Source organism: Chaetodon trifascialis, chromosome 12 (assembly GCF_039877785.1).
Source record: "Chaetodon trifascialis isolate fChaTrf1 chromosome 12, fChaTrf1.hap1, whole genome shotgun sequence".
NCBI classification, from domain to species: domain Eukaryota; kingdom Metazoa; phylum Chordata; class Actinopteri; order Chaetodontiformes; family Chaetodontidae; genus Chaetodon; species Chaetodon trifascialis.
In genome coordinates this window covers 1,958,820-1,973,531 of record NC_092067.1, presented here as the reverse complement: position 1 = coordinate 1,973,531, position 14,712 = coordinate 1,958,820, and the positions used below count along the sequence as shown (strand labels likewise).

Genomic DNA, 14,712 nt, shown 5'->3' with positions numbered 1-14,712 from the left:
TGGAATTACCCTTCAAGTTGGGGCCATTGAGGTTTGGAGGTCTAAACTGCATGCCATTCAATCATTCTCTCTTTTCTCCTCTTCTTTTGATCACTCCTCACTATCACTATTTGGTACATGAATTAGGGATTCTTTTATTTACAAGCTATATAATTAATGTAGCATTCTCTTTGGTTAATACCTCATATTTAATTTTAGTTAAATGCATACATAGTTGAAAATGAGTTAGTTTGGAGTACCACTGGACAGGCAGCAGGTACACATGGATTTTTATACTTTGGAACTGCATGTGTGTGCCACAGGACCAATCCCAGAAACTTGTGTGTGTTCTTGATAAGTCTGTGTATATTGTTTGTGTAGATGAATCCCTGCCAGTGGGGCCACATCTCAGAGAGTGCAAAGGATCTGGTGAGGCGCATGCTGATGCTAGACCCTGCTGAGAGGATCACTGTTTATGAGGCTCTTAACCACCCCTGGCTCAAGGTATTGCTGGGCGTTCACTAGCACTGTTAAGCCATGTCCATGTTGTTTATACTTCAGTGTACTGTGTCAAAAATTATTTGACAAATTAGTGCAACAATTATTTGCTGCTTTTGCAAGTCTAGGGTGGATGTTTTTCAAGGAATGGTTTCTACTGTAAATTGACTGCATTTTTCTCCTTACCACAAGAGCCTGAATGCACCATCACTGAAGAATCTTCAAAATAATAATAGTTTTCAGCTGCATTTTCACACAACTGAGACAAAGACAAAAATAACATGCTATTTCCCATCTTTAACGTGTGCAATCTCATGACTGCATGTAACGTGGAAGAAAATAGACTCAAAAATCTGAAAATGTATTTCCTGCTTTGGAAATGGAAAGTGTGGGCTGTCTCTAAGATGTGCATCCAAAGTTTTAACGTGTGAAACTTCCTGCCTGTCTTTGAAAGAGTAAAATAGTAAGAGCCTGAAGCCTAAAGCAATCACATAATGATCAGTCGCTGGGAAACTGGTCCGAGTCGAGGGAAATGTGGATAGTGCTTAATACAGGGATATTCTTGAGCAAAACCTGTTTCTATCTGCCTGTGATTTGAGACTGGGACGGAGGTTCACCTTCCAGCAGGACAATGACCTGAAGCATACTGCTAAAGCAACACTCAAGGGGAAACATTTAAACATGTTGGAATGGCCTAGTCAAAGTCCAGAACTCAATCCAGTTGAGAATCTGTGGTCACACTTGTTCACAAGCAAAAAAAACCAACATGAAGGAGTTGGGGCAGTTTTGCCGTTAGGAATGGGCAAAAATTCCAGTGGCAAGATATGGCAAGCTCATAGAGACTTATCCAAAGCAACTTGCAGGCAGCTATGCTTACCGGTCTGATGGTGGTTCCAGCTGCTCAGCCTTCGCAACAGCGTCCTCTCTCCGTTTTCAAACAGCCCACGCTACGCTCTCCTGAGTGGACCAGCCCCGTCGTGCTGACAAAGTCAGGAGTTCAGGGTAAGAGAGAGAGAGAGAGAGATGGATCCGTGGAAGCAGGTGGGGAGGTCCATGGCACTTCTAAACTTAAAAGCTAAACGACCGTCTTCACAGTGGAACAAGCTACTTGTTCCGCGGCCACCAGACGTATGCCGAGCACTGACGTCCGTTGGGTGTGTGGCGATTCAGTCTCTTCCACAGCGTCTTCCATGTGTGTCAGATAAGCAATCACCACTTCGTGCCAACTGACTTGACCGGAGGTGACATCACAGTAACCTTGGTAACAGTTGCGCATCACATGTAAACACAACCAGCTCCAAACAAAAAAATAGAAAGGAAAGAAAGACCTAACCTGTGTCTGTAACACCAGAATACAATTCAATGGCATGACATCCACAGTTTGCATTACAGGGTTTCTTTATAAATTAGTGGTCTCCAAGCCCAAGCTGAAATGACTCGACAAGGCTTGACAAAGCTCTCTCTAGAGCCACAAAAGATACTATATAACTGTTTTCACAGGGAGTGACACAGACTTGTACTTCTCATTATAGGGAAACGATCTTCATGTGTTAAGGCCTTGCTTAAGAAAGTTTCTTGTATGTATTGAATTTCCAAGGAGAGGGACCGGTATGCTTACAAAATCCACCTGCCAGAGACTGTGGAACAGCTGAGAAAGTTCAACTCCAGGAGGAAGCTGAAGGTTTGCATTTAAGCCCATACTGGCATGCATGCATGCATGCATGACCACATTTTGCAACATTCAAGGTTTGTTGTTATGACATCATCACTATGTTTCCGAAGATGAGGTGAATCTTCACAGTTACACATGCTCCTCTGCTGCTGCTGCTGCTGCTGCTGCTGCTGCTGCTGTTGCTGCTGCCGCTGCTGCTGCTGCCGCTGATGTGTTTCAGGGGGCTGTTCTGGCCGCAGTGTCCAGTCACAAGTTTAATTCATTCTATGGAGACCCCCCTGAGGAACTCCATGACTTCTCCGATGACCCCACCTCCTCAGGTACACACAAAGACAGGTGCTCAAAGATTTTCATTTGTTGCCCTTTCATCACTGACACACTTCCTTTCTCAAATTTCCTCCCTCTGGTTTGTTCTCTGGTTGTTGTTTCCTGCACAGGTTGTTAGTACTATAAGCCAACTGCTTCTTCCTAGATTAGTCACACCTTGAAAGGCAATGTACAAACTAATCACACAGGGATCTGTTGATTCTTTGAGCACACTTACTATAAAACCATGGAGTATAGTCTTATGTTCTTCTTTCCAAGTTTACGTTTGATCTTAATACACGGGTTATTAGATTCTGTAAAATCAAAACATTAAGGAGGATCTGTGTCCTTTTCTGTTTCATAAGTGTTGTTGTTTCAGTACCAGTATGCTGAGCCTGACTATGCTTGTGAACATATTACTATTTCACACCATACACCAATATTTTTATTGTTAGTACTACTATATATAGTCTAGTATACTATCCACTAGTGCTCTAATTGCTTTCAACTGTTTTTCAATTTAAAGGATAGATTGGATGGGGGGTGTTAAAGAATGGGTTGGGTTAGATATACACATTTTGGTAAGATATTCATCTTAACAATATTGACACAAAAAGAAATGGGGAGATCAAATAATCTTCCAAACCACCTGGCCATACTCCATAAAATACCCCAGAAGTTTTTCATAGGCATGACACAAATCAGGAGTCACTGGTGATTGGGCAGCACTGAGAAGCATATTAAACATATGCATTTGGGGGGGTGGACATGCCCCCCCCAACACACATAACGCTGTCTCTGTCAGAATGCGGTCTTGTGAAGCTGCTTGCTGGGCATCCAAAATCAGCTGAAGAGTATCAACTTTATCCAAGAGCATTTGTCATTGAGATCCTTTTTCATCACCGTAAGCATGTCCCCACAAACCAAGTTAGACCCATTAGCTTGCCTTTTACTTCAGCAAAAAAAAAAAAGAGAGAGAGAAATGAAAGAGAAACCACTGAGAAGAATGTGTTAGTGTACTATTTTATGTTATTTTCTTTATCACTGAAAAAAGTAACAGCTTTTTTGCATTCATGAATTGCCCTGTGGGTCAGATCAAATGGTCTTGCAGGCCATATACACAGGCCATATGGATTGTAGTTTTCTGGAACTTCTGTTCCCACAAGGTAAAATATTTTATGTATTCTTTCAGTCTTTCCATGATACAGAATATTAGACTTTGTGTTATTCACCTTGTAACCTGCCATACTACCAAAATGACTTCATTACCTTTGTAAGTCTTGGTAGGAACTGTGCCAGATGGGTTGCTGTACAGTAGTTTTATCCATTCAGTGATATTTTCTCTAAAGCGAAATCTGGACAGTATTTCAAATAGATGCGGCCGTTCCACTGTGTCAAAAGCCCTTTCAACATTCAGGAATGGAATGGCCATATCTAGGCTTTTCTTTTTATTATAAATAACATTGTGCACCCTTCTCAAATTGTAAAATGCCTGCATACCTCTGATTAATCCAACTCCAACTGTTGACATTGATATTAAAACCTGAGTTCATTTGCAAACTGTCAATGTTTGTTTGTCTTTCTATTAATGCTTCCAACCTGCTAGGACTATTAGCAGCAGAACGTAGGTATCCGTTGGTGGCTTGTGTGTTGTGAATCAAGTTACGTACTAAAATGTTATAGTCTTTGAGTGAAGTGCATGAGCATGTCTACTGCAGAGGCATTTAAGAATGTTGACCTGACTGATGGACCGTCACTCTAATGTGCGTGCGTGCGTGCGTGCGTGCGTGCGTGCGTGCGTGCGTGCGTGCGTGCGTGCGTGCGTGCGTGCATCTGTGTGTCTTGCAGGGGCTGTGTCTCAGGTGTTGGACAGTTTAGAGGAGATCCATGCTTTGACAGACTGCAGTGAAAAAGATCTAGATTTCCTTCACAGTGTTTTCCAAGATCAGCATCTACACACACTGCTCGATGTAAGTGTCACACACAAACACCTACACAAATGAATTCATGTAGCCCTTTTCTACTTTTACTGACAACTCAGAGCACTTTGCAACACAAGTCAGCATTCACTCATTCACGCACACACTCACGTGCATTCATACACTTGTGGCAGTGGCTACCATGCAAGGTTCCACCTACTCAGTTAGTACACTGCGATATGTCCACCTTTATGTGTTATTGGTTTTTATTTTATTGGGATGGCTTATCTACTTTTTATTCCACTTTATTGTTAACTAATGAAACAGAGTAGCCCTCCCAAAGATTAATTCTCTGGAGATGAAAAATCCTGTCAGTATTACAGACTGTTGTGCAGTGTTTTGGCATCTGATAAACCTTTTAACACATTCATCTATTACTAAAACTGGACTTTCCTGGATTGTATTTAATTGTCTCACCAGTACCATAAACAACACACCCCATCAGCACTGTTTTAACTCAGGACTATTTTTGGATTGAATCCCCACTTAAGGTTAAATATTAAGCATATGGGATATGGCCTCCAAGCCATTGTCAGTTCCCTTATGGATGAGCAGTAGGTGCATTGGATGCACCTATACTCTCAATACTACACAAGTTCTAGGCACTGGTCTTTTTGCGATTGCATGATTAAAATAGAGCCCTAAATAAGATGTAGTAATTTTATGAAATATGACCCATAAATAGTTTTCTTTCACACAGCACACAAACTAGGATGCTTATTGCTCAAAGTTGTAAAAAGGTTGCAGTGTTTTTAGATGTGTTATTACATCCCTCTGCATTTGTGTGTGTTAAACACAAATGGGGCAGAGTCCAAGCAGTGAATTTGACTAATGGTGGTTTGCCACTCTTTTCTGTGACTCAGGGATGTTCGCGACATTAGCAGCGGGCAGAGAAGCTGAACAACATTTTAGATTAGTGCATAGTTTGTCTGACACTCTTAGGGCCAGATCTACTAAAGTTTTGCAAGTATAAAAACAAAAAAATGCACAAACTGATTTACTAACAGTGCGCACTAAGGGTCGTATCTTTCAAAGGTGTAAAATAGTGTGTCTGCATGCAGAGTGTACGTCTACCGCAATGAATATGCAATATGGGGCGTTTACACACGATTGCGCGTGTGTTGGGAGGAGAAAATGTAAATATATTAATTTAGGACCTGTAACGTGATTTATCAAACCTGAGAGCAATTTTGCTAATAGAAACTGTGTCTATATTTAACACGTGTCAAAAGGAGGTGCAAACGGTTTGTATGCGTAATTGTGCACACATGGCTGCAGTTATTGTTGCAAAAAAGAGACATTGAAATTATGAAAGGAGACACAGAGAACGCATTTTTCATGCATTTTTGGAATGAATGAGGAAACACTCATTAAAACATATCGCCTATCCAGCATTGCCATTTTGGAGCTGTTGGAGGAACTCAGAGTGGATTTGGAGCCAGCCACGGGAACGAGTCACGTAATACCTGCAATGACAAAACTCCTTGCAAGTTTACATTTTTTTGCATCTGGGTCATTCCAGCGTACGGTGGCTATTACAGCTAGGATCTCCCAATCCCGTTTTTCAGATGTGCTGTCTGAAGTCCAAAATGCCATTTCGCGCCAGATGGCCAAGTTTAATAGGTTTCCACGCACTCGGCACTCATTGAATGAGACCAAACAAGACTTTTTTGCAGTAGCTGGATTTCCCAGAGTTATAGGAGAAATTGACTGCACCCATGTACAGCTTGTGCCCCCGTGCAGACACTGAGCATGTGTCCAGAAATCGCAAACACACGCATTCATTGAATGTGCAGTATGTTTGTGATGCCAAAGGGATCATTACCAACTTTGTGGCAAAATATCCCAGGTCAGTACATGAATCTTTCATTCTGAGAAACAGTTTTCTGTTTTCCAAGTTGCAAGATGGTGAGATAAGAGATGGCTGGCTTGTAGGTGAGTCATTTTGTAAAATCTTTTGTAAAATAATTTATTACATTAAAAACAAGAGCATGTTTCATATTGATTCATATGTTTCTTAAGGTGACAGTGCATACCCCCTACACCCCTTCCTCCTGAAACCTGTTCTCAACCTGACCACAATAAGGTACAACGAGGCCCATACCCGCACACGGAATATTGTGGAGCGCACCTTTGGAATCCTGAAGAACAGGTGCCATTGTTTGGATCGCACTGGTGGAGCACTGCTGTACAGGCCAGAAAAGTGGCCCTGATTGTAGTGAAAAGCTGCTTGCTACATAACATCACCAAGCAACACAGGCTGGAGCATGACGCCATGCTGGAGGATCCGTATGGAGCAACAACCCAATACTGCCGCGATGCAAACATGCAGCAGTCTCATTGGAAGTCACTTCTTGTGAGCTGTTTGTTATGTGCATTTTTCTATTTTCATCCAATAATGCAGAAATACACCTATATATTCATCTGATATATTTTACAGCTGTATTTTTAAATAGTTGTTTTCAGCCACATTTGTGACTGAAAGAGAAATCTGATGCAGCACAAAAACTGAAAATGCAACATAGTCAATACTGTTATTCATTTTTGAAACATCCATGACTGTGATAACGGGTAAAAGGAAACAAGTTTCCAAGAACTTTATATTAAAAATAAGTCATTTTGTGTGTGTTTTTCCCCAAAGCAATGATCACCTATGAAATTAGAATCCAGATTTTTTTTCTTTTTTTTTTTTAAGATTTGGTAGTTTCGATGGGAACTGAAGTGGAGTAACAGATTTAAGAAAAAAAAAAAGAGAGAGAGCGAAAAGTTAAAAAAAAAAAAAACAACTTTCTTATTTATTTTTTACAGCTGTATGTTTTGGTGGCACAAACCACATTAGGGTAGTAAATTTGCCAAAGCTGTATTATTGACTTTTAGAAAAACTCAAAATCATATTTCCAAAGTTTGCATTAAAGTAAGAAATCTCCCCAAAAACCATTCAATTTGCTGAAGCACAGTAAAAGTTATGGCCAAAAAACGGACGAAAACATCCCCAGCACATGGGTATGTTGTAGATCGAATACAAATGCAAGACCGTTCCCTCTGGCTAGTGTGACCCAACAAACTGAAGAGCAGAGCATTGCAAAGTTAAGCAAATCAACATTTATTGACAAAAAGATGACTGAAATCACTTTCTAAATTCTAAACATTGTTATCAAACAAAATACTCACTCTCATTAACGTCTAATTATGTTAAGCCCAGCAAAATCATATTAAAGACATTGTTTCAGTCAGAAAATGTATTAGGCTATATTTAAAACATTTATGGTCTTGAAAAAAAAAAAAAAAAAGCAAAACAGCTCTTCATCATATAGCCCATTTTTCACAAAATAAATATTCACAGTCAATATAAGACAACTTAAACATGACAGTTGAATGTATTATTTGTGTTTCCTTTTACACAGGTGGAACTTGCCCGCTGTGTGCACCTCTCCTCCCTCTCCAGTCCCTGGCTGCATAGCTGTCGCTGTGGTGCCATCATCAGGGCAGATACTGCGCTGACCATCTGTCTGCAGTGCCTGGCAATGGCCTGAGTGTGGTGCCTTACCGCCCGTGCCAATGATGACACTGCTCACATCTCCCGTGCAATTGTCTGAAGGGCTGCAGACTGCTTCTTTTGTTCCTGCAGCAACTCCAGATCAATGTCCTCTGGGCCCTTTCAAGTCTCTGCAGGGGTGGCGGCTGCTCTGGGGGGATTGGAGGGGGATGGCTGGACTTCTGATCAAGATTCTACATGTGAAAAAAAAAAGTTTTTTGTTAGGGTTTTTTGGATTTGACTTGAAAGACAGCAAAATGTAACCACAGGAGGTACATTCATTTTTCTCTTACTAAATAAATATCTTTTCAGAAGTTTGTTTGTGTAGTATTATTGTGCACCTACCTTGTTCTGCTGTTTGGTCCAGTGTGTCATACCCGGTAATTCCAGCAACTTGCTCTTCACAGAATGTTAACTGCACCTGTTCCTAAAAGTAACATTTTACATTTTATTGTACGTCAATTTTTCTTTTGTTCGTCTTCTAATATCTTGATATCTTCTTTTCACCTCATCCACTGTTCGCATCGTTTTGCCAACAGCATTTACTTTTTCACAAATTTTTTCCATATAGCGTTCCTTTGTCCGACAGTCAGATTTCTTTGGCAAATAAGATGGACGAGCTCCTCGCGCTGGTCAGTGCAGCATAATGGCCTTTACTGAGTCCTGGCTTCACTCAGACATCCCAGACTGGAGTGTGGAGGTACCCAGCTTCAGCTATGTGCAGGCGGACAGAGACGTGGCTCAGAGCAAGAAGAAAGGAGGAGGGATTGCGCTGTTGCCCGGACATAGAGCTGCTAGCTGCAGGGATGCTGCCTTATTATTTGCCTCTGTTATCATGTTATCGTTATCATTGTTTGCATTCCTCCAAAGGCTGATGGGGAAGCAGGGCATGACGTCATCCACTCCACTGTAGCGGAGCTACCAACGCAGCAACCAAACACATTTGTAGTCATTACTGGGGACTTTAATCACAACTCTTTGGACAAAACTCTGCCAACATTCCACCAATTTATTAACTGCCCCACCAGAGGCAACACCACACTGGACCTACTATTTGCTAATGCAAGGGATACATACAGTGCCACAGTCATTCCCCCCCAAGGCAGAGCTGATCACAGCCTGCTGTTAACACCTCAGTATGTCCCTCTTGTTCAGGGGCAGCCTGTGTCCACGAGGACAGTGAGGAGGTGGACTCAGGAGGCTCATGAGTCACTGCAAGACTGCTTTGAGACAACAGACTGGGATATGTTGTGTGAGCCACATTGGGAGGATATCAACAGACCATACTGCCAACCTGGACTGTACGCTACTTTCCCAACAAGCCCTGGATCACCTGTGACCTGAAAAGTCTGCTTAATAGGAAGAAACAAACCTTCAGGTCAGGGGACAAAAAATAACTGAGGAGTGTTCAGCACGAGCTGAGGGAGAAGCTGAAGCAGAGCAGAGATGCCTACAGGAGGAAGCTGGAAGCCAAACTTCAGCAGAACAGAGTGAAGGATGTGTGGACAGAATGAAGAAGATCACGGGGCTCAAGGCAGCATACATACAGACCAGCTTCCGGCATCCTCGAGAGGGCCAATGCAACCATGAAACCATGAAAGCTAAACCACTTCTTCAACAGGTTTAGCTCACCGCCAGGACTGTCCTTGCATTCCCCCGCCCCCTCACACCTCACCACTGTCTACAATGGCCTCAATAACCCCCCTCTACCCAAGCTTTCTATCTCCAGTCCTCAACTGCCCCTGGTGATCCGTCCCTTGGACTCATGGCACTCCCTCCACTAACACCATCTCCTGCCTGACTACGTGCCAGGTAAGAAGACAGCTGGAGATGCTGCACCTGGGCAAGGCTGCTGGCCCTGATGGCATTAGTTCCTGTCCTGAGGACTTGTGCCAGCCAGCTGTCCATGATCCTGGAACACCTCTTTAACCCGAACCTGAGCCTGCAGAGAGTCCCGGTGCTGTTCCGAAGAAGAAGTTTCCATCTGGCCTTAAAGAGGACATGAAACACTCTGATTCTTATTTATTTCACATAGAATTAAGTGTGTGGGAAAACGTCTGTGATTTTTTTTTTAAGATGGAAAGTGCTTTTACATAAAATTAGAAGAGTTTTTTTTGTGCTGATCAACTGCTTCAGCAATAGTGCGCTGCCATGTTGTTCTTGCATCATTAGCTATGCAATGAGGTTGGTTGGTTGGATCAGGTTGGATACATAGCTAGCTTGGCAGCACGAAGAAAGAATGGAAGAGGATGAAATTGAGCGGAATTTTGAAGCGATGCCATCACACCCGATGACATACGCCTTCCAGCCACTGGGGAGATTAACACCTCAAACACAGCCAGGGGTTGTTTTGGAGGAAGAGCAGCTGATGGTTTCTGCAGGTGCTGAGAGAGTGGGCAACACAGCGTGGTGCGGGTCTGGTAACTGCAGGGAAATGCCCACCCTGACAGAGTGTATTTGTTGTCGGGAGGCGAACGTGGGCTGTCTTCTGGGGGATCTTCCCTGCATCACTTTATTCCGCACCTACCAGATGCTCTGCTGCGAGAGGGAAGTGTTGGAAGTGGCCATGCTTTTATTGAAAGATGTCTGTGCCAAGACCATGGTGCGCCCCATTAATAGTCTCTAACTATTTAATTTAATGTCACAAGAGATTTAACATGGATGAAAATAGTTTTTAACTGTTTTTTATGTATATGGGAAAAATAAAGTAATAAAGTAATCTAGAATCTTGAATGAGTGTTTTATTAATTATATGAATTGATTGTTTGATGTTTATTATTGTAGAAAATGAAGTGAAAGTTTCATTGTAGTTATTATGTAATAACTATGCCACAGTATTTTTTTAAGCCTGCCATCGCTGGAAAAATGTGTTGCTTGTATCCGTGGTCCATTTAAATTACACAGTGTTAGCAGGAATAAAAGGCAAATTATATTGTAGATAACAAGCTTTTTTTTTTTTTTTTTTACAAGCCGTGCTGCGTAAAAGCGCCGGCTCTACGGCTGATGATGTAATGATTCTGATTAATAGATGGTGTCATCCACGCACAAACCATATGCACACAGGACAGTGCATGCTCTAGCCACTGCAGTCAGTTTGTGACGCCAAGGCAAGGTAGGCAGGACTCAAAAGCAGAGTGGCAATGATAAGACAGTTTATTTAACAAAGTAACAACAGAGAACTCTCAGAGGCTGGAATCAGTGCACTGCTAAGGAAGACAGTCTGCGCTGAAGGGAAGCTTGACAGCGGAACACAAAACTCCAAAAACTGGGAAGGCGCACAGGCCAGTGATGACAGGAAACAAGGCTGGAGGAAAAAAACTCGACAGCTGAAACAAAAAACTCCGTTAGGGAAAAAATGCACACAGGCAGACAAAAGAAGGAACACGTACTGGAGGAAAACAACTCGACAGCACTGAAGAACAAAAAATCACCGTCAGGGAAAACAGGCACTCAGGCATAAGACAAAACACTCGAGAACTGAACAAAGGCTTAACTCAGCAGCGGGAGATACGTGGCAGGGACCAGAGACCATCAACCGCTCGACACACACTCGGGGAAGAACCATAATCTTCTGGCACCTGAGAGTGAGAGAAGCATGCTTAAGACAGGGAGCTCTGATCAGTGAGAATTAATTGTAGGTGCGTCTGGGTGCTGCTTAGTCTCAGGTGAGATCAGCCCCGCCCCTGCCACGTACCAGCCCTGGAGAGACACAAAACCAAAAACACAATCAAAGGCAAAAACCCAGCCATAACACAGTTTCCGTTTTAATGATCTAGCGGGCTCCACCAGCTAACCCATCTCTCTCTGCTCTTCCACAACGGCACGGTGTTGTGCTCTTGCCTTATGGCGCACAGCCGCCGGTCTGTGACGAAAAATCAAACACAGATGGAGCAGCTTCTGGCTTTGTTTTACGAGTCACCAGGACACCTGATTTAAAAGCCTTCTTGTCAATGTAGTCCTCAGTTACAAAGTGCTCTCTGCAAACCCTAGCTTGGCGTTTGAGAGCAGCTAGCCAGTGACGGAGAACCAATTGCCGCTTTAGTGGCAAAACATGAAAATGTACAGTCTTGCCCTGGTTTTTTACTCTGTGGGATTCATTGCTACAGCCTGAAGCAATACTAATATATATATACTAATACTAATACGTATATACTATATATTAATACTCATATTCCTCGAGGCAGCGGCAGAGGAGGTGGAGTTGCAGCCATTTTTGACTCAAGCCTTTTGATCAACCCTAAATCTAATCTCGACTTTAACTCATTTGAAAGCCTTGTTCTCACTCTTTCTCATGAAAAATGGAAAACAGTGCAGCCAGTTTTATTTGTTATAGTATACCGCTCTCCTGGTCCTTACTCCAAATTTATAGCTGAGTTCTTGGAGTTTCTATCAGGCTTATTCCTTAAAGCAGATAAAGTAATTATTGTAGGTGACTTTAATGTACATGTCGACATTGATAATGACAGCCTTAGCACTGCGTTTATCTCAGTATTAGACTCAGTTGGCTTCCATCAGAATGTACATGAACCAACTCACTGTTTTAACCACACCCTTGACCTTGTTCTGACATATGGCATTGAAATCGAAGACTTAATAGTCTCCTCACAGAATCCTCTTTTATCGGACCATCATTTAATAACTTTTGAATTCATATTACCAGACTACCATCCAGTAGGCAAAAATTCTTATACCAGACTCCTGTCTGATAGTGCTGTAGCTAAATTTAAGGATGTGATCCCATCAGTATTTAATCCAATGCTATGTTTCAATACAACAAAGGATTCCTATGCTAACATTAGTCCCTCCCAGATTGACTACCTGATTGATCGTGCTACAGGTTCATTGCGTATGACACTTGACTCTGTTGCTCCCCTAAAAAAGAAGATAATTAAACAGAGGAGGTTAGGTCCATGGTATACTCCTCAAACCCGCAAATTAAAGCAAACTTCACGGAAAATAGAAAATGGCGTTCTACCAATTTGGAAGAATTTCGGTCCGCCTGGCAAGACAGTCTTAAAATATACAGGAAAGCCCTCCGCAGTGCCAGGGCAGCCTATTACTCTGCACTAATAGAGGAAAATAAGAACAATCCCAGGTTTCTCTTCAGCACTGTAACCAGGCTGACAGAGAGCCATAATTCTGTTGAACCATGTATTCCTTTAGCTCTGAACAGTAATGACTTCATGAGCTTCTTTAATGACAAAATTCTAACTATTAGAGACAGAGTTCATCGGCTCCTGCCATCAACTGGTACTGTTTTGTCTTCAAACACAGAAACAGTAGAAACTGTTACTCAGTCTGTCGCAGTTTTAGACTGTTTTACTTCTGTTGACCTTCACCAACTAATTTCAATAATTTCATCAGCAAAATCATCAACCTGTATTTTAGATCCAATCCCGACTAAGCTGTTTAAAGAAGTATTACCTCTCATTGACTCTTCAGTATTAGACATGATCAATCTGTCTTTATCAACAGGCTACGTACCACAGTCCTTTAAAGTAGCTGTGATAAAACCGCTCCTTAAAAAGCCTACTCTTGATCCAGGGGTTTTAGCCAACTATAGACCGATATCCAACCTTCCCTTTCTCTCAAAAACTCTTGAGAAAGCAGTTGCCAATCAGCTGTGCGACTTTCTAAACAATAATAGTTTATTTGAGGATTTCCAGTCAGGATTTAGAGTGCATCATAGCACATAGACAGCACTGGTTAAAGTTACAAATGACCTTCTAATTGCATCTGATAAAGGATTTGTCTCTGTACTAGTCTTATTGGATCTTAGTGCTGCATTTGACACCATTGACCATGGCATCCTATTGCAGACACTGGAACACTTCATTGGCATTAAGGGAACTGCGCTAAGCTGGTTTAAATCCTACTTGTCAGATCGCTCTCAGTTTGTACGCGTTAATGACGACTCCTCTGTACTCACTAAAGTCAGCTATGGAGTTCCGCAGGGTTCTGTGCTTGGACCAGTTCTATTCACCTTATATATGCTTCCTTTAGGTAAGATTATCAGGAAGCACTCAATAAATTTTCATTGCTATGCAGATGATACCCAGCTATATTTATCAATGAAGCCAGAAGAAACCAGTCAGTTAACTAGACTACAAGCATGTCTTCATGACATAAAGACCTGGATGACCTGCAATTTTTTGATGCTAAACTCAGACAAAACTGAAGTTATAGTAGTAGGCCCTAAACATCTTAGAAAGTCACTTTCTGATGACATAGCAGCTATGGATGGCATTGCGCTGGCATCCAGCACCACTGTAAAGAATCATGTCCTTTCACTCCCATGTAAAACAAATTTCAAGGACAGCCTTTTTTCACCTACGTAATATCGCAAAAATCAGGCATATTTTGTCTCAAAATGATGCAGAAAAACTAGTCCATGCATTCGTAACTTCCAGGCTGGATTATTGCAATTCTTTACTATCAGGCTGCCCAAATTCGTTGCTGAATATTCTTCAGTTGCTCCAGAATGCTGCAGCACGTGTCCTGACAAAAACCAGGAAGAGAGATCATATTTCTCCAATACTCGCCACTTTGCACTGGCTCCCTGTAAAGTTTAGAATAGAGTTTAAAATTCTCCTCCTTACTTACAAAGCCATAAATGGCCAGGCACCTTCTTATCTTAAAGAGCTCATAGTACCTTATTGCCCTACTCGAACACTGCGTTCCCAGAATGCAGGTCTACTTATGGTTCCTAAAGTCTCAAAAAGCAGAACAGGAGTCAGAGCATT

At 42.1% G+C, this 14,712-nt stretch overlaps 1 protein-coding gene across 25 annotated transcripts in view; it reads left to right on the top strand.

The window, feature by feature from the left end:
* The window catches only part of caska (calcium/calmodulin-dependent serine protein kinase a), a 239,352-nt gene that overhangs the window by 160,393 nt on the left and 64,247 nt on the right, over positions 1-14,712 (top strand). For 17 of the 25 annotated variants that reach the window (XM_070975881.1, XM_070975879.1, XM_070975880.1 and 14 more), the window contains 5 exons: positions 361-483; positions 2,075-2,158; positions 2,370-2,469; positions 4,062-4,079; positions 4,304-4,425. In XM_070975881.1, the coding sequence (XP_070831982.1) occupies positions 361-483; positions 2,075-2,158; positions 2,370-2,469; positions 4,062-4,079; positions 4,304-4,425 (447 nt within the window). The remainder of the gene's footprint in view (positions 1-360; positions 484-2,074; positions 2,159-2,369; positions 2,470-4,061; positions 4,080-4,303; positions 4,426-14,712) is intronic. The other 8 variants (XM_070975882.1, XM_070975878.1, XM_070975885.1 and 5 more) reach the window with 1 other exon arrangement.